This window comes from Rosa chinensis, chromosome 4 (assembly GCF_002994745.2).
Source record: "Rosa chinensis cultivar Old Blush chromosome 4, RchiOBHm-V2, whole genome shotgun sequence".
Taxonomy (NCBI): Eukaryota; Viridiplantae; Streptophyta; class Magnoliopsida; order Rosales; family Rosaceae; genus Rosa; species Rosa chinensis.
Window position 1 is genome coordinate 6,204,140 of NC_037091.1, and position 26,673 is coordinate 6,230,812.

At 37.0% G+C, this 26,673-nt stretch overlaps 3 protein-coding genes and 1 long non-coding RNA gene across 6 annotated transcripts; 1 reads left to right on the forward strand and 3 right to left on the reverse strand.

Annotated features, from left to right (window-relative positions):
* Window positions 1-8,830: 8,830 nt before the first annotated feature.
* LOC121052767 (secreted RxLR effector protein 161-like) lies at window positions 8,831-9,349 on the reverse strand. The gene has a single exon (XM_040518621.1). It carries the CDS (start codon window positions 9,347-9,349, stop codon window positions 8,831-8,833), a length of 519 nt encoding a protein of 172 aa, XP_040374555.1.
* A 27-nt stretch (window positions 9,350-9,376) lies between these two features.
* On the reverse strand, window positions 9,377-13,795 carry LOC112196335 (retrovirus-related Pol polyprotein from transposon TNT 1-94). The gene is made up of 3 exons (XM_024336651.2): window positions 13,531-13,795; window positions 11,980-12,807; window positions 9,377-11,833 (listed from the first exon to the last, which is right to left on the reverse strand). The coding sequence occupies exon 3, from the start codon at window positions 10,923-10,925 to the stop codon at window positions 9,399-9,401; it is 1,527 nt and encodes a 508-aa protein (XP_024192419.2). The 5' UTR covers window positions 10,926-11,833; window positions 11,980-12,807; window positions 13,531-13,795; the 3' UTR covers window positions 9,377-9,398.
* Window positions 13,796-15,885: 2,090 nt separating this feature from the next.
* On the forward strand, window positions 15,886-16,544 carry LOC112200341. The gene is made up of 2 exons (XR_002936283.2): window positions 15,886-16,043; window positions 16,143-16,544. It is a non-coding gene; the product is annotated as an uncharacterized LOC112200341 (long non-coding RNA).
* Window positions 16,545-17,437: 893 nt separating this feature from the next.
* Window positions 17,438-20,571, reverse strand: LOC112196010. Of its 3 annotated transcripts, none has more exons than XM_024336265.2 (3): window positions 20,383-20,571; window positions 17,736-18,349; window positions 17,438-17,631 (listed from the first exon to the last, which is right to left on the reverse strand). In XM_024336265.2, exons 2-3 carry the CDS (start codon window positions 18,326-18,328, stop codon window positions 17,625-17,627), a joined length of 600 nt encoding a protein of 199 aa, XP_024192033.1. In that variant the 5' UTR covers window positions 18,329-18,349; window positions 20,383-20,571; the 3' UTR covers window positions 17,438-17,624. The 3 variants fall into 3 exon arrangements, with proteins under 3 accessions (XP_024192033.1, XP_024192030.1, XP_024192031.1); XM_024336262.2 differs by having other exon boundaries at window positions 20,345-20,563; XM_024336263.2 differs by lacking the exon at window positions 20,383-20,571 and adding an exon at window positions 20,048-20,282.
* Between the last annotated feature and the right edge of the window lie 6,102 nt (window positions 20,572-26,673).

The following is a 26,673-nucleotide window of genomic DNA, read 5'->3' on the forward strand; positions in this document are numbered from 1 at the left end:
ATCACTACGGTGCTTGAGTTCTAAACCGAGACAAAACCGTGTTTTCCCAAGATCTTTCATCTCAAATTCGGATTTCAAGTATTTAGCAGTTTCCTTCAACTCATCTAGAGTTCCAATTAGGTTCATGTCATCGACATAAACTGCTACGATTGCAAATCCGGAACTTGTTCTTTTAATGAACACGCATGGGCATATTTCATTATTAATATATCCCTTCCCAATCAAGTAGTCACTTAGACGGTTATACCACATCCGTCCGGATTGTTTTAATCCATATAGTGAGCGTTTTAATCTTATTGAAAACGCGCTCCGTGGTTTAGAGCCACTTGATTTGGGTAATTGAAGTCCATCTGGAACCTTCATATATATCTCTGAATCTAGATCCCCATAGAGATATGCTGTAACCACATCCATAAGCTGCATGTCAAGTTTTTCGGAAACTACCAAACTGACAAGGTAGCGGAACGTTATAACGTCCATTACGGGAGAATATGTCTCCTCGTAGTCGATTCCGGGGCGTTGTGAGAAACCTTGCGCCACGAGGCGGGCTTTATATCTAACCACCTCATTTTTCTCATTACGCTTTCTAACAAAGACCCATTTATGGCCAACAGGTTTTACATCTGGGGGTGTCTGTGTTATAGGCCCAAATACCTGTCTCTTTGCTAGTGAATCCAATTCAGCCTGGATCGCATCTTTCCATTTAGGCCAATCCGCTCTTCGTTGAAATTCTTCGACAGAGCGAGGTTCGATATCATCATATTCTATGATTCCTTTTGCAACATGATATGCAAATGCATCATCAATTGCCATAGAATTTCTATCCATCATCTCATGTACACTAGTGTAATTCATGGAGATCTCTCTATTCTCTGGAGTTGGTTCTGACATTGGAGCGTCCCCCAATGATGTCTCTTGGACATAACCATAATCCAGAATGTTCTCATGAGATGGATTATTTACATCGATGATTAATGGATTATTTTGTGCCAAACTCGCTTTCTTTCTTGGGCGAGAATCCATCGAACCTATTGGCCTCCTGCGCTTCCTGGCAGGAGCCGTGGGCCTAGCCACAACGTCACTACCACTGTGGACGTTGGCGCCATGCTCAAGTGCCCTTGAGGTGGCGTCATGTCCTCTAATTTTAGGGACATCAATCCTTGCAGGCACATTTGCAGCAGGTATGTGTAATCTCGTCACTTTAGCGATATCAGAAAACGCATCAGGCATCGATTCTGCTACGTTCTGAAGATCGAGAATTCTCCGCACTTCAATTTCGGACTGTACGGTTCGGGGATCAAGATGAGACAGAGTGGGGACAGACCACGACAATTCCTGTCGTTCCTGTTGAACATTTATGTTCTTATCTCCCCCTAACGACTGGAAGACTGTCTCATCGAAGTGACAATCCGCAAATCTTGCGGTAAAGAGATCGCCTGTCAAGGGTTCTAAATAGCGGACAATAGTTGGAGACTCATATCCAACATAAATGCCTAATCGTCGTTGAGGACCCATTTTGGTGCGCTGTGGCGGCGCAATAGGCACATATACTGCACACCCAAATATGCGTAAGTGTGAGACATTAGGCTCATACCCAGTCACCATCTGGGACGCAGAAAAAGGTTGAGTGGCAGTGGGCCTCAGACGAATAAGCACAGCTGCATGCAGAATTGCATAGCCCCAAGCAGAAATAAGGAGATTGGTGCGCATTACCAATGCCCTAGCGACCATTTGTAGTCGTTTAATGGCGGCTTCTGCGAGACCGTTTTGGGTGTGAACATGAGGAACTGGATGTTCAACCTCAATCCCAATGGACATGCAATAATCATCAAAAGTTTTTTATGTAAACTCCCCAGCATTGTCTAATCTTATAGATTTAATAGGATGATCAGGGTGGTGAGCCCTCAACTTAATAATCTGTGCTAGGAGTTTAGCAAATGCAGCGTTCCTAGTGGACAATAGCATGACATGTGACCAGCGTATCGATGCATCAACCAACACCATAAAATATCTAAATGGTCCGCATGGTGGTTGAATAGGTCCACAAATATCACCTTGGATTCTTTGCAAGAATGGTATATTTTCTTTAGTGTCCTTTGCATAGGATGGTCTCGATCCTAATTTTGCTAAAGAGCAGGCTTTGCAGAATGAATAATGGGCTTTAGAAACAACCAATGAGGATTTTGGTTGAGCCACGAAGTCACAATGGACTTGAGAAGTAGAAATTGGAGTCAGGGGAGCAGAGGTGGCGTCAAAGCCACCCTTGGGCCGCAGGGGGATGGCGGCGTCGGCTTGTGATGGCCGAACTTGAAGGGGAAAGGTACCGTGAGGCGCAGGTGCTCCTCCTTGATCCAAATTTCAAGTTTTACTTCTTTTCGTTCTGAAAAATGGATGTCTGTGTGAAGTCTTTAATATACGGATCATCATATCATGACCTGGATGTCCCAAACGGTCGTGCCAAAGCCTATATGTGTCGGAATCCCATAAATCATCCCTAATAACATGATTGGATTCAATTATTCGAATAGTGGTTGCATACAACTCACTAGATCGACACATAAGTTTCTCTAAGACTCTTTTATTTCTGTAGTCATTAGAGGTGATGCAAAGGAACTCATGTCCATTCTCACAATGCGTTTCCGCATGAAAACCATTGGCTCTTATATCTTTTAAGTAATCGATATTTTATTAATAATAGCCAATGATTACATCAAAGTTTCGTGACCATAATCTAATCCAAAGTAAAATCAAACATTAGACAAATTGTAGTCACTCAATTCGTTCGGTAATTCCAATTAAATATGACCAGGGAAGTAGAGAGAGATGTCGGTGGAACGAAGCTCTCTTAAGTACCACTAATCTCAATTACTTTCCTAGACATCATACTTAATTGAGTACGCCTAGAAGAAAAGAGATAATCCAATAAGTCATTTTATTGATTAAGGCATAATTGCCATTACATAATTCTTGGAAATTAAAAGACTATTCTAAATAAAAATCTGCGGCATTCTATCTTCATCACCAGATTTAAAGTCTTTTATAGCTCGATATCTTGATTACCATTGATCAGGTACTACATAAAATACCATGAAGAGGATGCTCTCTTGATTGAGATGTATTAACACAATACATATGGTCCCTAGGACCAATGGCGTTGGAATAGTGCAACCATGGCCAAAAGTGGCGCCATGGTGTCCAACCCTATACCCTCAACGTCATGACTCCTATGGTCATGTTAGGGTCTTCTCAATCAATTTGTTCTTTTGTGTTTTTCACAATCATGCATCAATAATATGATGTAGAGAGCCTCCGAACAATATTTCATAACTCTTTCAAAGTTTAGAGAAGCGGATATTATTCCATTATGCTTCTAAGTCCGGAAAATTGTGAATGTTACTAAAACGTTCACGAGGCGCAACTCAAAGGTTGTTAGTGTTATCCTCATTCATGTACTCAAACTGGAGGGCCATCTTCATGTGGCGCTTCATCAGGGTAAATGCCCTGGAATTATCTATCTCAGTTTGAGGGCCTTGAGTGGTTCTTTTAGAACAAGACTCCTGGATTGTAGGCAGTAAATCAAGGGCAATTAGGTGGAGCTCAACATTTTGAGTCCACATGAAAATTCCGTGCCCGTAGAATCCAATGGAGTAAAATCGAGCTCGTTCAAGTCTTACATCCTAAAAAGGAAAGCAAGAACGTATTAGTTTCGGAGTCAATGCTTCCACGAAAACTAATATGAGATTTTTGAGCAGTAATGCTACCAAGAAATCGATTTCCAAGAAATTTGGATTAGACCGAAACAATGATGTTTAAATGGTCAAAATCTATGCTCACGAACGCTGTTAGTCCGTAGCTTACGAATGCTCTTAGTTCGTTAAATCGATGCTTACAGACGCTCTTAGTCCGAAGTCTTACGAACGCTCTTAGTTCGTTAATTGCGTGAATCCCCACAATTCCGCTTTCTCAAGAATCGAACCCACGTTATAAGAAAGGTGGGATGTAGAAGAAGGGAGGTTGCAAGTCCCCGAAGAAAAAGAAGGAGAAATTAAAATTCGAAAACAGGAACTTTAATTTAAAAACTTACTTGTTGAAAATTCGGAGCAGATTCTGTTCTAAACAGCTTGTACCTCGATTGGTGTACAGATCTCAATATAACTCCGATAAGGCTGAAATTCGGAGGTTAGATGGAAGAGACAGAGACGAACAACTTTGATGAAGAAAGTTTTTAGATCTGAGCTTCCGAACTAGACGTTTCAAGGCTTGCAAGAAGACGGATGTGCACAGAAACGGGAAAAAGATGCAGTGGGTGTGTGTTGGCTTGTTTGCGCAGCAGGGATGCTTCGGTGGCAGCAGGCTGGAACGCAGGACTGCAGGGAGGGGGCAGCAGGGGCTGCTGTGCAAGGTTGCAAATGCACGGGCGCTCGGGCTGCAGCGAAGGCTCGGCTAGCTCGGGCTAGGGGCTGCTTTGTGAATGAGTTTTGGTTTTCTGTTTTGTGGTTAGAGTCGTGCTGATAACGTGTTTAAGGAAAAAGAGATTCGAGAGAAATTGTAGAGAGAATTGTGTATCATATTATTGAGAATAGGAGCCCTATATATAGAGATTACAAAGTACTAGTTCTAATGTTACAAGGAATACCAATCCGTGTAGGATTGGGAAATCTAGAACCTATTCTCTCCTATTGCTACTCCTAGTTTGATAAGGCACACTAAATCGATATTCCTTCAACACACTATATTCTCTTGGTAAGTCAGATATATTGAGACCCTAAAAAAAAAAGAAATCTATCATCAAAGAACGTATGTAGCTAGTACAATCAGATTTCTTGATCAGCTTCAATAAGACTGACTTTTCTGTTATGCCTAATTGACCAAAGTATGGTGTTCTTCACTTTCATAACAAGAAACTACATTTTTATTTTGCTTGTACATGCTTATGACAAGGAATGCCAGTGTCTAAAGTGAATAGCCTCTACGCCCCAGACGAGGTTGTCACATGATATAGAGATAGACACGATCTTAGCGGTAAGGTTTGCACATATACAATGCGTGGAAACAAAATTAGTTATTTCAGCCTACGCAATACACCCAAAAGTCATAGCAACCAAACAGAAGCTACTAATTAAAGATATGTGGTACTATAAATTCAACGTTCTCCCTAGCTAGCCAATTTATATCACAATTCCACATACAGCTGGCTAAAGAGATCGAGAACACAGAAAGGGAACCTATGAAATGCGGTGTGTAGGTAAGGATTCGTGGCCTGAGCTCGTCGGAGCCAAGGCGACAAAGACGGAGGCAAAAATTGAGAGCGAGAATGATTTAGTCAAGGTTGTCATGGTGAAAGAAGGATCATATGTCATTGATGATTTTCGATGTAATAGGGTTCGAGTTTGGGTCGATAAACAATTAAACACGGCACCGTCACCAGGGTCCCCACAAGTGGTTGAATTTAGTCTCTTAGGGTATTTCAAGGTTATTTAAGTTAAATAAGGAGATGTATGGTCTCCATGCATGCATTGTACTAATCGATTAATTAAAAATAGTTTGATGAATTTTACAGTATGTTTGTTCTTCTTTAGTTCTAATTCCATTGAATCATGCCTACGTTACCGGTTCTTGAAAGTTAAGTTAGCCTTCATTTTCTAGCTTGTTAATCGTAGAGAATTTAACCTTCAACCTGTTTTTAGTGCTGATTAAAATGGTTGCATACAGCTTTCATTTGTTTCTCATCATGTTAACTGGTAATTCAGGCCAGCTATAGCTCCACTTGTTTGGTCAAGTTAATCATGGAAGAAAGCTAGCTCCTTTATTAGTTAGAATCTCGAAGAGGAAATTCGTGTGCACTACAATCCAACTTGTTGACAAGCTTCAATAAAACTGATCGACTTCTCTGTCATTAATTGACCAGGGTATATTAATTGTTCATTGTTCATACCACGAAACTACTATTCTTCATTTTGCTTCTGCGTGGTTATGACAAGGATCACCAATCTCTAAAAGTAAACAGCCCCTACGCGCACATCTTATTATAATATCCAAATAGTCAATAATCACCAATCACAACTTGTTCAATGATCCACTATATATATAAATCTCTCCTTCCCTCCAACCCACCACAAACGTATTACAATTTACAAGAGGAAGATATTCATCATCAGAAAGTAAAAGTCTAGATTGAAAGAAATTAAGCAAAGATGGCAGATCAATGCGAAGGTAATGTCATGCATGATCTCGTTCCTTAGTTTCTGCAATTATAAACTAAGTAACTGATGCGAGTACTAATTTTTTTGAGTCCATGTATAAAATATATGCAGGTAAGGATTCATGGCCTGAACTGTTGGGAGCTCAGGGGACAGTTGCAAAGGAAACAATTGAGAGCGAAAACTCTTTAGTCAAGGCAGAGATCGTGCTAGAGGGAACAATTGTCCCTATTAATATCCGGAGACAGTGTGATAGGGTTCGTGTTTGGGTCGATACAGATGGCATTGTTACCAGGGTCCCTACCATTGGTTAATTGATCGATGATCGATAATCATGGTTACTAGCTAGTCCCTTTCAAATATGTGAAGAAGTTTCATATGAAATAATACTGAAATAATGAGTTGGTATTTCCATGAATATTAATTGTATTAAACAGTACCTAGTTTGTTTTCCTTTCAGTGTATTCTTAATGAATCTTTATAAATAAAGAATTGTTGAATTTTCTTCTCCTCTAAATATTCTTGTTTCTGATCAACTCAAATGTGGTTAGGGTTTTCTTTCAGTACAGCATACATACAAATCTACGCTTTCAACGAATATTATCAAACAGATAATGATTAGTCAAATTTTAATGAGTAAAATGATAACAGATAAAGATAATCTGGAGTACAAAACAATCGCATCTTAATTACCAAACCTTACCTTGTTTAACAAACTACATCGTGCAATACAGCAACCACAGAAGAAACTTCATACTTGGAGAGAACTATTGGTAGAGGTTGAAGGAGAATTAAACCAAATTTACACTCTTGGTTATCCTAAATTCCTAATAATAAGTTTGATGTAGGTTATGTCTTTTAAGTTGCAAAATAAGCGGTTACAACCGTTATAATCTTTTAGCTTTCACTGAGTAGCTAGAGAGTTGTGTGTTTAATGTCAGTGTTATTAGAAGATGGAAGTTAGGCTTTTAAAAGCGCCTATATAAACTTCTTGTAATCATGCAACCTATAAAATCAAGTAAAACGAGTAAATCTGAGTGTTTTCCGTATAAAGGTATTTCTGATTGTTTAGGAGCTTTGTGCATGCCTTCGGGCTGCATATCTCCATCCTTCTTATGTTTTAGTTCTGGTCTATAGTCTCCATCCTCCTAATAAAATGGCTTCCTCAATTTCTATTCCAACAAGCCTCCAAACTAGTGGTATCAAGTTTTCCAACAGAGGTGATCATTAGTTCTTCTTTGTTTTGGCTTTAGACTTTCCTTGGTGTCAGTCAAATTTCGTATACAATGACCCAAGAAATAGTTCTCTTGCACATGCAAGAAGCCAGTAAACTAAGTGATATGTCTTATATGTCAGATCATAAAAATAAAAATAAACATTCATAATCTGCATAGAGATAGAGATACAAGTACAAAACATTTTGAATGACTATAAATGTTCATAGATAGAATGAATACCTATGGAGTCCATCGTCTTCAAGCAAGGATTCGGTAAGACAAAGTCTTATGTTCTCTCCAACAGTGATTTGTTCTATCTCTCAATGGAGCGAGATTACTTGTGAACCGGTAGTATTGGGAGAACAGGGACCTTGACTTATATAGGTGCCATGTGATAGAACCCACCCATCAAAGAGAATTTATCACTTACCATATGCACCTCCTTAGTGGTTGAGTCACTTGATTTCATATCCTTTAAGACATATTATTAGGCTCATAATCTATAACATCAATCACAACATTATAGCCACTGATTTACTGCATATATGATCCTTTGATTTAATTGAAAGACATCACATATAATTATTGTGTAAACTTTATTATTAGATGATATGTCCAATTGGGTTCTTACATTCTCCCACTTGAACTATCATATAATACACAATAAAGATATCAATCCAAAACCAAATTAAACCAATTTTTAGTCGACATGGACAATACATTCAGTATAACCTAACTTCAAGACTCTGTCAAACACAGCCACTCAAACCAGATCATAAGAAATCTGATGCAACAATTTGCATAGCACCTTATGTCCATAGCATCAGCACTTGTATTCACATGAGCCACCACAAGATATGAAAATATTTGATATAGAGTAATTGAATGTGATTACTTAACGTCTCATATCATGGTCTCACCTTATGGCTTTGTAGAAAAGCCCTTTATGCTTCCAATAAAGCTGATGTGTTTCCAGAATGAAAAACACATTTCAATTCATTGTGATCAAATACTTGAAGACAAATGATCTTTCGAATAGCTATTCAAGACTTGAGCTGCAGCAATAAATTGTCAAATACTAGCAATCAAATAATCTTTTAACAATTGCAGAAGTGACAATACATTCCAATATTAATGAGAAACAACCAATTGTATCAAATTGCAGCAATCAATATAAACCAAATCTGCAGACAAATAGAAGCAAACAGACAAACATTTGGAGATGTGCTCCCACTATTCTATGGAATTAAAGCTATCAACTAATCCCATATTTTTAACATGCTTGTTAAATACTGAAACTGACACAGGTTTGGTGAGGGGATCAGCAATCATTTCTGTTATCCTGATGTCTTCAACAACCACCTTTAGCTCTTCAGTTTTCTTCCTTACATGAAGAAATTTCAGTTCTATTTGTTATGAGCTAGAAGACCTCTTGTTATTCTTTGCAAAGAAAACTGCAGCAGAATTGTCGCAATAGATAGGCATCGGTCTTTCTATGGTTGGAACAACCTGAGTGCAGCGAATAAGATCTCTTAACCAAACTGCATGAGTAGTGGCATGACTCAATGCAATAAATTCAGATTGCATGGTAGATAAGGTAGCCTCAGTTTGCTTTGAACTACTCCATGATATTGCTCCACCAGCCATGAGGAAAACAAAACCAGAAGTAGACTTCAAGTCATCCTTATCACCTGCATGATCTGAGTCAGAATACCCAACCACATCTAATGATTCACCTTTCCTGTACACTAGCTTGTAGTCTCTAGTTTTCTTCAGGTATCTCAAAACTTTCTTCCCCGCTGTCCAATGAATCTCTCCTGGATTAACTTGATACCTACCAAGCATACTAACAGCAAAAGCTATATCCGGGCGAGTACAAACCTGGGCATACATCAAACTTCCTACGAGTGAAGCGTACGGCTTGTTCTTCATGGCATTCTTCTCAAAATCATTCTTCGGACACTGTGACTTATTGAATTTGTCACCTTTGCTCATAGGTAAATCTCCACCAGCACAATTTTCCATTGAAAAACGCCTTAGCACCTTTGTCTATGTAACTTTCTTGAGAAATTCCCAGCAGGCCCCGTTTTCTATCTCTTGTGATCTTGATTCCCAACACAAAAGATGCTTCCCCCAAGTCCTTCATCTCAAAAGACTTGGAAAAGAATGCTTTAGTCTCTAAGAGTAGTTTCATATCTGTACTAGCCAATAAAATGTCGTCAACGTACAGTACCAAGACAATAAACTTGCTCCCACATACCTTAAAGTAAATGCATTCATCTAGAGAATTCTCCACAAAACCATTTTCAGTTACAACTGAATCAAACTTCAAGTACCACTGCCTTGAAGCTTGCTTCAAGCCATAAATTGACCTTTTGAGCCTACAAACCATGTGCTCACTTCCTTGTTCCTCAAAACCTTGTGGCTGCTTCATATAAATTTCTTCTTCCAACTCTCCGTTAAGGAAAGCTGTCTTAACATCCATCTGATGTAGCTCCATATCATAATGAGCTACTAATGCCATAATCATCCGAAATGCATCTTTGGTTGAAACCGGTGAAAAAGTTTCATGGTAGTCTACTCCTTCTCTTTGAGTAAAACCCTTTGCCACCAACCTGGCTTTATACCTTTCTATTCTTCCATCCAAGTTCTTCTTTGTTTTGAAGACCCACTTGCACCCAATTGGCTTGACATTTGGGGCTGGTTCAACTAGCTCCCACACTTGATTATCTCTCATGGACTCTAACTCTGCATGCATTGCTTCTGTCCATAAAGCTGATTGGGAACTATTGATGGCTTGGTTATAAGTGATTGGATCATTCTCTTCGCCGATATCAAAATCGACCTCTTGAAGATAGGTACTAAACTTTTCAGGTTCTACTTCTTGAAGAAATAGCACATAATCATCTGAAATTGCAAACTTACGAACTCTTTCAGACCTCCTTATTGGAACAGCTTCTGGTTGTGCTATGGCTACTTGATTAGGAGGAAGATCTTGGTGTTCAAAATCAATGGGATTCTCAACAATCTGATTATCAAGAACAGCAGGATCTTCTGGTGCTAAAGGGTATACTATGGCTGGAATGGCTGGAGCATTTGCTACTGGATTTTGAACAGCTTCTTCACCCTCTTCCTCCAAAATAAAATCCTGAACAGTAGATGGCATATTAGTCTCAAGAAACTTGGCTTTATTAGTTTCAATTATCCTAGTGGAGTGACTAGGACAATAAAACTTAAAACCTTTAGATTTATCAGGATAGCCAATAAAATGGCAAGTAATGGTTCTTGGATCTAGCTTTTTCTCTTCTGGATTGTAAGGACGAGCCTCTGCTGGACATCCCCAGGTACGAAAATGCATAAGACTCGGTTTTCGACCATTCCAGATTTCAAATGGTGTTTTATCAACGGCTTTGCTAGGTACACGGTTAGAAATATAATTCGCAGTCTTGAGTGCTTCACCCCACAAAAAAATTGGTAAACTGCTTCTGCTGATCATGATTCGGACCATGTTTAACAACGTACGATTTCTACATTCTCAACCCCATTCTGTTCTGGTGTACCTGGTGTTGTGTATTGTGCAATGATTCCACATTCCTCCAAATATTTCGCAAACGGACCCTTATGTTGTCCTGCCTCATCATATTTGCCATAGTATTCTCCTCCTCTGTCGGATCGAACCACTTTAATGGATTTCTCCAACTGTTTTTCAACTTCAAGTTTGTAAATTTTAAATGCTTCGAGACTTTGAGATTTTTCAGAAAGTAGGTAGATATGACAATACCGTGAAAAATCATCAATGAAGGTTATAAAATACTTTTTGCCACAGATGGTATTGACATTAAAAGGACCACAAATATCTGAATGGATAAGTTCTAGTAGATTAGAACTACGTGTGGAACCTAACTTCCTGGAGTTTGTCATTTTGCCTTTTATGCAATCAACACAGATTGCCATATCAGAAAAATCTAAGGCTGGAAGTATTCCAGACCTAACAAGCTGTTGAAGACGTCTTTTGGATATGTGTCCAAGACGTTTATGCCATAGAAAATAGGAATTTTCATTAATTAAGACTCTTTTGGAACCTATAGATTGCTCTATGAGATAAGAATCAACAAAATAAGAACACCTCAGACGCCACATGTCATCTTGAAGATAAGCACTACCAACATAATTTGAATTAAGGAAAAACTTTATTTCTTCAGAAACAATAAAATTGAAACCATCCTTAACAAGTTTGACAGGGGAAATTAAATTCCTTCTCATCGAAGGAATAAACAAAACATCCTTTAAAATCTAAACAAAACCAGATTCTAACTTAAGGTGAACAGTTCCTATGGCTTCAACAGCAACTTTGACTCCATTCCCTACGAAAACTTTGACTTCATCTCTACTTGGAGTTCTCCGGTTTACGAAGCCCTGCAAGGAATTTGAGATGTGAATAGGAGAACCGGTGTCATACCACCAGGAATTTGAAGGAACAGAAATAAGATTTGACTCAATTATTGTAAAAACATGAGCCGAACCTAGACAAGGACCTAAGATAGTAAAAACACGATACATACCCTTCTTTTCTAGCCACGACTTATACTTAGCACAGTTTTTCTTCATGTGACCAGAATTTTTGCAAAAGAAGCATTTGAAAACTGTTGTTTGTTTTGGCTTAAGGTTCTGAGATCCTTTGGATGAAGAGGAGTTCTGCTTTGGAGAAGCACTCTTGGCATGATAAGGTGGACGTTTGTAGGATCCAGCAGCCTTCCCTTTATTGTTCCCTGACTGAATAACCAAGAGGACAGATTTCTCCTTCTCCTTTTTCAGCCTAGCTTCTTCTTGCACACAATGCGCAATAAGCTCATCCACGTTCCACTTCTCCTTTTGAGTATTATAGCTTACCTTTAGTTGGCTATAGGCATCTGGAAGGGATTCAAGAGCAAAATGGACAAGGAAAGGATCAGGAATAGGAATTGCTAGGGCTGAAAGTTTCTTGCTCAGGTCAATCAGCTTCATAATATGCACCCTAACGCTTCCTTCTCCTTCAAACTGCGCCTTAGACAGTGCCATCATCAGGTTTCCTGTTTCTGCCTTTGAAGATTCCTGAAACTTCTGTCCTATGGCTGCCAGATAAGCTTTGGCATCATCAGTTTCTGCAATGCTACCTCGAACAGTCTCATTCATGTACTTTTTCATGAACAACAACGCCACCCTGTTAGATCTCTCCCATTTTTCGGCTTTCTGCTTCTGAGCATTAGTACTGGTCGGAGTAATCACAGGCTGATCCTCCCTTAAGGCTAAATCGAGATCCATAATTCCTAGGTTTATCATTACGTCATGCTTCCATCCCTTAAAGTTGGTTGCACTCAGAATTTCTATGGGTGTCATGAGCGCAGAAGAAACTGTAAAGTAAAACATGTAATAGGCCTTAAGCAAAAATTGCCAAACTACATACCAATTCCTGAGCATTTTGTTCCTGCAAGTTGATGTATAATACATACATACGATTTCTGATTACATCCAATACACAATCAAGACATTGAAGTTGAAAAATAAATGCTAACCTCATTCAGTTCCTTAAATTTCATGACAGAAGCATGAAGCGTGGATGGATATAAGCATGAAAACAGCAAAAAAAGACATGATATGGGCTCCCAGCGATAGTGTGTGAATAACCCATTGCTTGATTTGAGTAAATAAGAAGCATAAACACCAAAAGAAAAGAAACCCCCAAAACTGGGTTTGTGAAAACCCAAAATGTGCAGCGGAAGAATGGGGATGAACGGGATGAATCATATTGATTCCAATAAAACAAAACGCACCGTTTGAAATAAAAAAACACAGGCCCCATTTTTATTTTATTGTAATTTCCAAATTTCCCTATGTTTTGTTTATGCAAAATCCCTAGTGGGAGATAGAAAGAGGGAGAGAAAGATAACACTTCTTTTATTTTTTATTAGGAACAACCGAAAAGCTTTAACCGATCTCTATATATGCAGGGTGGCTCTGATACCACTTGTCAGATCATAAAAATAAAAATAAACATTTCATAATCTGCATAGAGATAGAGATACAAGTACAAAACATTTTGAATGACTATAAATGTTCATAGATAGAATGAATACCTATGGAGTCCATCGTCTTCAAGCAAGGATTCGGTAAGACAAAGTCTTCTGTTCTCTCCAACAGTGATTTGTTCTATCTCTCAATGGGGTGAGATTACTTGTGAACCGGTAGTATTGGGAGAACAGGGACCTTGACTTATATAGGTGCCATGTGATAGAACCCACCCATCAAAGAGAATTTATCACTTACCATATGCACCTCCTTAGTGGTTAAGTCACTTGATTTCATATCCTTTAAGACATATTATTAGGCTCATAATCTATAACATCAATCACAACATTATAGCCACTGATTTACTGCATATATGATCCTTTGATTTAATTGAAAGACATCACATATAATTATTGTGTAAACTTTATTATTAGATGATATGTCCAATTGGGTTCTTACATTATACTCTGTGGCTCCTTGGCAAAGGAACGTCCAACAGGCGCTTTGGATCAATTATGCCACCATACCGTTCAATGGATTATGGTAGCTTCTAATTTGCAGCCATCCACCTTTGCTGTTCATTGCGCGCTATTCTAGTTAATTTGTTTCATGAGTTGTCCGTACTTGGAAATGTTAAGCAGCACAATTGTTCTGTTGTTCATGATCTTCAACGTCTCTTTTGCTTCAGTTCATTGGTTTCTTTTGCCTTTTATTTGTTCATGTTTAACTCTGCAGAAAATTTTAAGAACTTTCTTTTTACTTGATGTAGAGAAATTTCCTTACTTTTAAGGCCTAATTTCCAATTAGAGGGTGTGCAGACCATTAAGACATGCTATTACCGATTTTAATTAGTTGCAAATTAGAGGGTGCAGAAGACCACTAATAAATTACTTCTACTTATTTAGAACTCTTGTTGAGGCCTAAAGACAGCAAGCACTAGCTAGGAGGAAGAGAAATGCAAGATAATATCCAAGCTGAGAGCTGACAAACCACCATTCATGACAATTTAGGTGAAAATATTAAAATACATTGCAGACCATGCAATCCTTCAGGATTTCTTACAATGCACTCTATACGAAGCTAAATAAAACCGTTAATATTCTTCTTCATCGTAGTTGTTGTTTCTACTCAAGAGTCTTGACATCAATTTTCATAAACTGCAATATGGGATCAAAAGACGTGGGAATAGCTATCAACTTCATGCACCTATATAAGGCCAGTTTGACTAGATAGGAGGAAGAACCTCAAAAAAGAGTCTACCATTCATCTGCAACTTGAATGTGATAACGGTGTGCCAAACGCAATTAGCAGTTCCATCTGTTATCAAGCATTTATCATTTCATATTTCTCATGATTCTCCTTGAGTGATCCTCGCTGCCTCTGCAAGCTTCTCTTCATCCTCCAACTGTTGATTGAGCGCAGTCAGCTTCAAGAGCATTATCCTTGGCGAGCTGCTTCAATTTATTCGCCACTTCAACCAGGGTCCCTACGTACCGTTGGTTGAATTTCTGTTTAGGACTTTCAAGGTTACTAAAATTAAATAAGGAGTTGTACTGATTGAAGAAGAATCGTTTGGGAAAGTTCACAGTATTTAAATCTAGTTTTAGGAACTTCCATTCCATCATGAAAGATACCTATGTTATCGGCACTTGAAAGATAAGTAAGCCTTTCATTTTCTAGCTTGTTAATTGTAGAAATTAATTAAGCCTTCAACCTGCTTTTAATACTGTTAATTGTTTCTCATTTTAACTGGTAATTCAGGCCAGCTCCACTTGTTTGATCAAGTTGATAGAATCTTGGAGAATTTGTACCATATAGAAGTCTCAAACTTGGGGCACATCTCCTTTAGTTAAACATGGATGACGCATCTTTCATTAACTGCTTCCTTTATTACCTGGGCAAGTGGTATTTTTTTCCTTTCATGCACCCAGAGTTTTGTTCCAATGGGTTTCGTAGGGAGAATGTTTTGATGAGGGTACGGTGCTCCTACTATCATGCACTCCTTGATCTGATCAAATGGACTTCTTCTAGCCAAAATAATAAGTCTTAATTAAACAAATCAAATCAACTAATGAATGAGAATCTAGCAATTTCTTTTGAACAATTCCTATCAACAAAGTACGTCTGTACGTAGTACAATAAGATTTGTTGATAAGCTTACAGAAAACTGATAGGCTTCTCTGTATTCCTAATTGACCAGGTATATTTTTCTTCATTTTTATATCACGAATTTGTTGATAAGCTTACATAAAACTGATAGACTTCTCTGTATTCCTAATTGACCAGGTATATTTTTCTTCATTTTTATATCACGAAACTACTATTCTCCATTTTGCTTCTGCATACGTGCAAGGATTACCAACGTCTAAAAGTAAACAGCCCTGTTCAAGGATTACCAATGTTATTATTATAAGATCGGAATAGTTAATAATCACCGACCACAACTTGTTCACTGATCCACTATAAATATGAATCTTTCCTTCCTTCCAATACACCACAAACATATTCCAAGACAGATATTCATTATCAGAGAGTAAAAGCCTAGATTGAAAGAAAGCAAAGATGTCTGATCAATGCGAAGGTAATGTATGCTTGATCTGGTTCCTTTGATTCTTTAATTATAAAGTAATTGATGCGAGTACTAATTTTTTATGAGTCCTTATATAAAATATATATGCAGGTAAGGATTCATGGCCTGAACTGTTGGGAGCTCAAGGAACAGTTGCGAAGGCAACAATTGAGAGAGAAAACTCTTTAGTCGAGGCAGTGATTGTGCTTGAAGGATCATTTGTCACTCAAGATTTCAGGTGTGATAGGGTTCGTGTTTGGGTCAATACAGATGGCATTGTTACCAGGGTCCCTGTCATTGGGTAATTGATCGGTCGTTGATAATAATGGTTACTAGCTAGTCTCTTACATACATGTGAAGAAAATCATATGAAATAATACTGAAATAATGAAATAATGAGTTATATTTCCATGTAATATTCATTGTATTAAACAGTATGTAGTTTGTTTTTCTTTCAGTTTATTCTTACTGAATCTACATAAATAAAGAATTATTTGCCTTTTCTTCTCTAAATATTCTTGTCTCTGATGATCAATTACAAATGTGGTTGGGGTTTTCTTTCATTACACCATACATAGGAATCTAGGCTTTCAATGAATGTTATTAAACAGATAAAAATTAATCAATTTTTGACAAGCAAAATGACCAAACAGATAAAGATAATCTGGAGAACAAAACTAAAACGATCACATCTTACCAAATTTTTCCTTGTTTAACAAACTACATCGTGAAATACAGCAACACAGAAGAAACTTCTTACTTTGAAAAGAAATATTGGTAGAGGTGAGTTCTTTTCTTATTTGGGTTTAGACTTTGCTTTGTGTCAATCAATTCCGTATACAAAATGACCCAAGAAATAGTTCGTTTGCACGAGCAAGAAACCGATAAATATAGTTATGTGTGTCTTTGATTACACAACATTACTCTGCGACTCCTTGGCAAAGGAACATCCAACAGGCGCTTTGGATTCATTGTGCCACCGTAGTTCAATGGATACTGGTAGCTTCTACTTGTGCAGCAGGCGCTTTGGATTTATTCCACCTTTCGCTGTTCATTTTAGACTCGCTAAATGATTCTAGTTTGTTTCATGAGTTATCCATACTTGGAAATGTTAGGCAGCAAAATTATTCTGTTGTTCATGATCTTCAACGTCTCATTTGCTCCAGTTGACTGGTTTCTTTTTCCCTTTGTTCATGTTTTACTTGATGTAGAGAAATTTCCATACCTTTTATGGCGTAAATTGCCGATCAGAGGGTGCACAGACCATTAAGAAATGCTATATATGACAGATTTTAATTGCAAATTAAAGGATTCAGAAGACCACTAATAAATTACTTACATAGAACTCTTGTTTAGGCCTAAAGACAGTAAGCACAACTAGGAAGAGAAATGAAAGATTTTCAAGCTGAGAGCTAGAGGCAGGCCAACACTGATGCTAATATTAGGTAAAAGTGTCGAAATGCATTGCAGACCATGAAATCCTTCTGGATTTCTTACAATGTACTCTATATGAAGCTAAATAAAACAGTTAATATGCTTCTTCGTCTTGGTTGTTGTTTCTACTCAAGAAGTCTCGACTCTTGACATCAAATTTCAGAAACTGCAATATTGGATCAAAAGACTTGGGAATTACTATCAACTTCATACACCTATATAAGGTCAGGTTTGACTAGACAGGAGGAAGAACCTAAATAAAGAGTCTACCATTCATCTGCAACTGGAATGTGATAATGCTGTGCCAAACGCCTAGCAGTTCCATCTGTTATCACACTATTTATCATTTCATACTTCTCATGATTCGCCTTGAGGGCTCCTTGCTGCCTCTCTGCAAGCTTCTCTTCATCCTCCAACTGTTGATTGAGCGCAATGTCAACTTCAAGAGCATGATCCTTAGCAAGCTGCTTCAATTTATTTGCCACTTCAAAGTCAGGATCCTTTGTCTCCACCCAACGGAACTCTATCTTTCTACCAGGCTTTGCAGGACGATCCTCAAACATCTCCGGTTTCGCTTCACGTGCCCTCACAGGCCTTGGAATTCCACCAACCATAAAAGGCCTGTGAGATATTTCTGAGACAATGGCATTAGCCTGCCTCGGGTTCTCCATCTCCACCAACGCAGAAACGGGGATGTTCTTTGTTTCCAAGTAATTTGGAATGAATTGAACATTTTTAACTGTCCCGAACTGAGAGATAGCTTTTCTGACAACCGGTTCAGTAACCTGTGGAGAGAGGTTATCAAGGTAAACAGTTCGTCTGACCTTTTCCTCAAATGCAGAGTACTCTGCTTCTGAAGCCATATTCCAACAGCAAGTAAAAATCTAACATGAAACAGAGTTCAACAGTTAGCCAAAACATTTCAAATTCTGGTATAATTCCTATTCAAGCAAAGAATTAAAGAAAATAGGAATCATAACAAAACCCCAGAAAGTGCAGATTCATCATAGAACACCTAATCTTTGAATGAAATAAGTAATCCACAAAGCTTAACATATTAAGGCTCCCAACCCTAATGCAGCATTAACATAGCATTAGCCAAAAGATTGTAGTCCTCATTCTAGACGTTACTGTTATTTTTTACAACCTCATTTAGATGAAGTTATTGTTTATTGACCTGCATCACACAAATCCCCACTGGTTTCAGTTCAGACCAGAACAGATCTGGATTGACAAAAATTTCAAAGCTAAGATATCAACTTTTAGAATGTGCCCCATCTCAGATTGCATGCCAATAATATCAACAAGTGATCTGATAGCAATAGTAAATATCAACTCATCAGTTCAAGCAGATACAGTAGATACATGCTAAATGCAAAGACTCACATTTTGAATGGGATGGGGGGAAATAATAATAATCAAATGGCACGTCAATGTCGATGACAAAAGGAAAACTAACACACAACACCTACAAGAATATCATCAACAAGTGTTTAAAGAAAGCACAAATTAAGAAGTCTAGCGTCTATCAATGTGAATACGAAAACAGACTTGATATCCAACAAGTTAAGGAACTTTTAACAATCAAATGTCACCGTGATAACTAACCCATTAATTGAGTACATTCAGATCTGTGCATTCCAATTGCAAACTTCCTTAATTGTTGAATGGGGTTCAATGTACAGTTTAAAACTTCTAACTGATGTGTTTTTAATGAATAAAAGAAGGCCATATTGTTTCTCTATCTTACGAGCATATTGGACAAGCCATAAGTTATCTGACCAGCTGAAGATCCACCTCAGACCATCCAAGAGAAACCTTTCATATCTTATGCAATAGTAGACATGTTTCACATCAGTGTCTTATCAAAGATATTAATTTCTAAGACCCAAAAGCATAAGATTTACCTCCCAAATTTCCTTTTAATCAAAAAGACAATGCTTGGACAAGAAAAACCATCTAATTATCCTTATTTAGTCATTGAATCAATTAAACTTCCAGTCCTACAAATAAGACATTACTATTTATTCCCCTCCAAGAGAACCATGTTCTGCCAGCATCGTTTGTGTTAACTAAGTGTAAATGGCCATCATCCTTTCACAAACCTCCTCCTCCCTTTTGTCAGGGCTCAGAATGAATTGTCAAAGACAAGACAGAGGCATCTTAACCAAAACTATGATAGTCATGGACTATTATCCTCTCTAGTCTTGGACTATTAACCAAGAGAAACCTCGAGTACATTAGAGAATTGCAATAGAAGGCTCACGATTGTGGAGAAAAAAACGCACAAAGAAACCTAGCCGATCTACAAATGAAGCAGGGTCACCACTAAAGACGATAGACGTGATTCTGGCCTAAATTTTGATGCAAAAACCACATCACATGCAGCACATAATGGCTTTACTAATCTACTTAACTCCAGAATGTTCATCAAATAAAGTCTTGTTAGAGCAAATCATTAGATATAGTGAGATATAACAAAAGATGTATTCAACTCAAACAACCCACAGGTAAATCCGAGGAGACAATCACCAAAACAGAAACAATGTAGCCTAATCCACCCACATGTAAAAATAACTAACCAGGATACTATATGATAGGCTTTAGCCTTACAAGTCACGACCTTTATTCTTATGCAACCTTCAGAAATGAGCTAAGAATCACAAATTCTTAGTATTTATAAAGTCATCTATGAAATGGGGAAGCTTTATGGGCTAAGAGAAAAGAAAACCCAAGATTATTGGCAACTCAAGTTCTTCAAACCCCTCTTTTTAAGTACTCAACTTTCACCAAATTTAACCGAGGGAACTCTACAGAGACCAAAACCCAGATGCAATATGAGAAAACGAAGAAAACCCTCATTTTACTTTTGAACATACCTCTGAGGAACCCAGAAGAGAAGTGAAAGTTGACTCACCGAGTCGATATGTCGGAGGAAGAAGACTGAAACTGAACCGGGTCTAATTCGAAGCCTTTCATTTACAACCGCGGGTTTTCGATAGGGGTTTGGATACTCTTAACCCGGCCCAACCCGAATTTCCTCAATCCACAAACTTTTTAGAAGCAATTTTGATGGAACAATTTCAATCACATTCAAAGCAATGTGAGATCAGAGTCAACCTCCTTCTGCTTCTCCGTGGACTCACCATCAACGGTGTCGATCAAATCGAGACCGTTGCGAGCGTGGTTACGTAATCCACTATTAATCAGGCAAACACTGATATTGTCTTTAACTTAATCAATTATTAGCCGAAAGATTTTACTAAACGATCTCACTATAATTAATCATAGGCCACAATCACTTTATATGTTGCATTTTTATTTTTTTTTATACAGAGTTTTTTCAATCTTCAACATTAATAATACCCATCACACCACCTTCCATCACAATGAGACAAACCATACCACGAACGAAACTTGTTTATTAATGTTGAAAACCCTAATATACCATCCTATACATGTTTAAAACCCAAGAGCGAAATGTCTTTTGACAAAGAAATATCGCCCCCCGCCGTGATCACTCGAATTTCCCATGAGAACAAATGTGAACCCGACAAGGGGTTTCTTTTCGTTTTTAAAATATCTTGAATTTGAAAGCATAAGTAAACCCTCTTCCATTAAGATTTTCCGTTCCATATGTACTTAGTCCCCAAGTCGGCGCATAAGAAAACAGAAGGAAGATACTTGTAGCTTTCTTGTTCAAATGGTAATCGTTGGCGGCAAGAATAATATGCAATGGAGTAGAAATATTGTCAACAAAAGAATGGTAGCAGCTTGGTCGATCTGGTCAAAATTATCAATATATTTCATGAATTTAGTCCTATAACGATTCAACACCATCCATCTATTAATTCGATCGTGAAAATATTTTCCCAGAAATATATTAATATATTGTAGTAGGAACGTGTTACTTGGGAGGTCAAGCCTCATGACTCAATTAATTAGATATATGTTGCTTAAATTTCTAAAGAGAAGACTTATCATATAACGTGTTAGCTAAGCACAAAGACTCGAGCGTCTTCAGTCTTTAGAAGTAACAGCTTAAAGTCATTCATGGCCAAGTGGCCAACCATACCCGAACAAAATGCTACTCTATAAATACCCCTATAAACACACATGTATCTATCGGAAAACTATAAACACACATATATAGAATCTAGAGGAAGAAAGCAAGGGAAGGATATAACAAGCAAGCATGGGTTCAGAATGTGAAGGTAGAGTATTATATCATACGTGTAGATATGATTATATATATATATATATATATATATATATATATAATGTTTTTCTTTTATTAATTCTTTTAGAACCTACACAATTCAAGCTCTTAAAATGATTTTTTCTTTTTTTGCAGGTAAAGGTTCATGGCCGGAGCTTGTTGGAGAGCATGGGGAGGTTGCCAAAGGGAAAATTGAGAGAGAGAACCCTAATGTGACTGCTAGGATTGTAGTTGACGGAGAAATGTACGTCATTACCGACTACGATTGCTTTAGGGTTTGGGTTTGGGTTGACAAAGACGATGGAACTGTCGTAAAAACTCCGATTATCGGTTAACTGATATGCTTGTTAAGGGCAAGCATTTCCATGCACTATTGGTCATAACCACCATTGTTATTATCATTAATTGTTCCTTGTTTAGTTCTTTTCATATTTTTTTCTTTCAGAAAAGAGAATTCAATATTATTGTTATTTTCATGTTAAAATAAGGAGTTTTTATTCCCTTTTTTGTGCAATAAAACCATTGTATACGTTATCTGTACGATTTACATGAAATCAACTGTCATGATTGAAAGTAGTGTGCAAGTTCTGAAATCGATCGTTGCATAGTTTTGTTATTTTGTTGGGTTCTCTATATTGTTCCTTCACACAAGAACAATAAATTAAGCAAGTCTCCAACAACTTCAGAATGAACGAGCTAGCTAGCTTTGCATATTTGTCGACTCTTCAAGTGAACAAGTAGGAAGAAGAGGGGGTTCTGTAGGGTACCTTGATGTATGTCATACCCTTTTTTTAATTTTTTTTTTATAGTAAATTAATGCAGTAGAAACCTATTGAACCGGTTAACAAGTTACACACTTAAATGTTGACATGTGTCATTTTAAAAATAAAATTTACTATATTAACAACACATTCTTTCTTGATATGTAATATTATTCAGAAACAAGTAATAAATAATGTCAAAATAATAAATTACACCTAGTAGAACTAAAATTACGACTCATGACCACACTTATTATGGTTATTGTAACTGAGTGGTCAAAGATGTAAATATCATAGTAGGACAACTTTTATCAAATGGATAACATTGATTATCAAATGGAGTACCTCCTTACAATAATGAGTACTTACATATATTTTGCTCTAATATTAAGTTTACTATGTTCACAACACAAATGTACGTTGTCAGAATTGTAAAATGGTTGATAATCTTGTTGTAAATGATATAGTTTTTGAAGTAGTCACTACAAATAGAACAAAAGTTACCACTTTTACATCAATTGTTGTGGGTCTTGGTAACATGTGTAGTCATTGTAGTAATCATTTCATTAATGATAAAAACATAAAGATTTACCACTCTGACAACAAATTTGTTGTCGCACTTGCTTAATTGTCCACAAACTAGTATGTTAGTTTAAGTGGAATAATTACTACAAATAGAACAAAAATGACCATTTTTATATCAATTGATGTGGATTGTGGTAAAATGCATACTCATTAAAGTAATCATCTCATTAATGATAAAAACATAAAGATTTACCACTCTGACAACAAATTTGTTGTCAAACTTGTTAAATTGTCCATGAACTAGTAAATAGGTTGTAGATGGAGTAATTACTTCAATTAGAACAAAAATTATCGTTTTTATGTCAATTGTTGTAATTTGTGGTAAATTGTGTCGACTGAAAGTAATTACAACTTCAACAATGGAAATTACATAATATATTACTTAAATTACGCAAAGGAGAACTTTATTACAACAATGAGAACATACATGCTTTTAGTTCAAATATAATGGTTTACTTATATGATAACACATTGTACTAACATTTGTAAATTAGTTAAAAAAACAGTAATAACAAGTTGTACGTGAAGTAGTTACTACATCTAAAACAAAGATTATCTATTTTTAAATTAATTGTTGTGGTTGTAGTAAAATGCATGTGACTTGATACACATTTGCGCAAGCGTACGTATCATTGTCAAGATAGGGAAGTATAATGCCCAAAGTTATCATACCATGAGGATCAGTGGCTAACCCACAATCCTTGGGTAGTTGGAACTAAAGTCACAAGCAAATAAAGGAAAGTAAACAAATAAAAAGGCTAATCTAAGGCACCAAGCCTTAGCAATGCTCGGCTTTGGTTTTCACCAATGCCTAATCAAAACTAAGACCTAGTGATGACTATTTACAATGAGGTAGAAATTGTCATTAAACATTGTGATTGTAATTTCTAAAAAGACTAAGTCAAAAACTAAATTAACAACAACAACTAAAAACAAAGAAAAAACTAAAAGAGAGATAGAATTGGGTACTAGGGATCACTCTCTAGCAATTTCAATGCAACGAACACATTTTAAGCAAACAAACATATCTTCATGAGAACCAAATCCCGTACTTAATGCCGGTCAAGGCCACTAAGCCGAATTTCCTTGAGGGTATTCACATTTTCGATTAAGACAAATATGAACTCTCTAACTCATGAATTAATACCCTACCAGAGCTATCAAAACATGAGCTAAAGGCGTAGAGCTCTAGAAATTAGGGATTTAAGCATGAAATAGTTACAACCTAAAATGTAATGATTATGTAGTTCTCTACCTAATGCCGGTTAAGGCCACTAAATCAATTTCTCTTATTTGGTATCCATTCTTCCAGTTAAGGTAAGAATGAACTCTCTAACCCTAATCATTATGTCTTGTTAGGGCCACAAAGGCGAAGGGCACAAGAAAATATAAAGTTAGGCAATCATTAATTCTCGATTAAGCAACTACTTGACACACCACACTAATTATTACATGAAGCTAGTGAACAAAAGAACCACTAATTGTACCACACAACACAAATCTCAAAACATAATAAAGAGAGTGGTCAATTCCCTAAAATTTATGCATCAAGAATCAATTGACATAGTAATTAGAGTGCACCCATATGAAAATATATTATTTATCACTTGAAAATATGTTCATTACATCAAAATTGAGCTAGAGTTAGAAACCCTAGCCCCCAAAAGTAACTACCCACAACCCCATATTCATGAACATCAAAATTACAAAATTCAAATAGCAAAGAGTAAAGAAGTGTAGGAGAAAACAAGGATAGTCATATATAGCTATGAAGCTAGCATGACTAGCCTTGAATTACAACTCCCACAAAATACCCAAATCTTGAATCTTGTAGAAATTGAGTCCCTTGATGGATCCTTGAAGCTTTGTATGAGTAATCCTTCAAATCTCAAAACAAAATAGAAAGAAAAGAGGTAAGAAGGAGAGGAGAGGTGAGTGAGAGCAGCCCAAAGGCTGCCCCCAATGGTAGTGTGCGGCGCTGCTGTTGGTTCTCCCGTTAAGAAGAGAATAGGATGAATATACAGTGAGACATGGGTGGCAGCCTTGTGGTCTAGAGGAAGATAATGGGTAAGGAACACGTGGCTGGTAGTGATGAGATGAAAAGGACAATCGGCGTGCTGCACATTTGATCTAATGGCCAACATTCAATTAACCAAATGGTTAATTGATAAGAGAAAGGTGTTGCATGACATGTGCTGCATAACAATCAAACTATTGGTAACAAATTAATTGACTAATCAATCAATGATTGATTAATTAATTAGCCACTATTTATTAATCTTTCTTCTTTTCTTTTTTTTCCATAGCGTTGACCATAGTTGATGGCGACGACAATTTCGTTCTTTTGTCGAAATACTCCAATTTGCACAATTTCGCACCATTTTATCTTATTTCCGCAACTCCGCTTATTTCCTACTAAATAAATAAAAGTGGATTAGTTACATAATAATTGACTTAAAGATTAGCTTAATTATCGTGTTTTAGATACAATTACATGCATAGAAATGCGTGTAATCACACCCCCACACTTGAACTTTGCTTGTCCTCAAACAAACTAAATGAAATCTAATCCGAAAATCTACTAACTCACAAACTTAAAAAGAAGTATAGTATTAGCCTTTCCAACCATAACCCTCAGAGAACTAATTATGTATATGACCATGAGGTTGACAAAGCACAACATAAGATTTTTGAATTTGTAAGGCAATTAAGATGCACATATGAGAAATGCTCAAGTATATGCATGTGTTGACCATGTGTCAAATCCATCCACCACAATCAAATGGGCATATAGAAGACCCAACATAACCCACTAAACTCACATAGGTTCACTAAATATTACTGCTCAAGTGTTTAGGGACTATATGTGTTTCACTCAAAAACAATTTCACAACACGCGCCGTCATATGCTTGCTCCTTGATCTCATGTCCTCTAGGTAGCTCACAACTTTCAAGATCAAGAGGTCTTTTATTTGATTGTAATTGGGCTAAGGGCAAGTGGCTATAAGAAATGAAGGATAGGGAAAACAAAGTCCATGTAAGCCCATGAAGCGATTCTCTCTTGTAGAGATTTAAGACTTTTGTTTTCGAATACTAACTCACTCATTCTAATCCCAACATATAACCCACGCTAAACTATGTACGATACTTTACTTTCTTTCTATTTTTAGATTTTCTTCTATTTGACTTTCTCGTTCTTTCTTTTTTCGTTTCTTTTCAAACAACTTTTTTTTCTTTTTTTTTTCCTCGAAACTTTCTTTTCTAAACAAAATCACTCACCCCCACACTTATTCTTTTGTGACCTCACACTTTTGACTTTTTCTTTTCTTTGAAAGTACTCAAATATAAAGTCATTCTCTTCAAACGCTTCACCAACTATCATAGAATGGTAGGATAAAACTGTATAGGCTAGGTAGGAATTTGTGGTGCGAATGAACAAAAAGGCTAAATATATAAATAGGCTCAAAGTGGCAATCTAGTGGTAAATATCTTTGAGCACGTGCTTCTTTGGCTATGGTGGTATTAAGCTTAATGCCTCAATCCTTTCTATCCCATCGTAAGCTAACATGTAGCCTCGAGAGGTCTCAAGCAAGTTTTAGATAAGCAACGTCATGGAATTGTACACACATGAAAGAATAAGTGA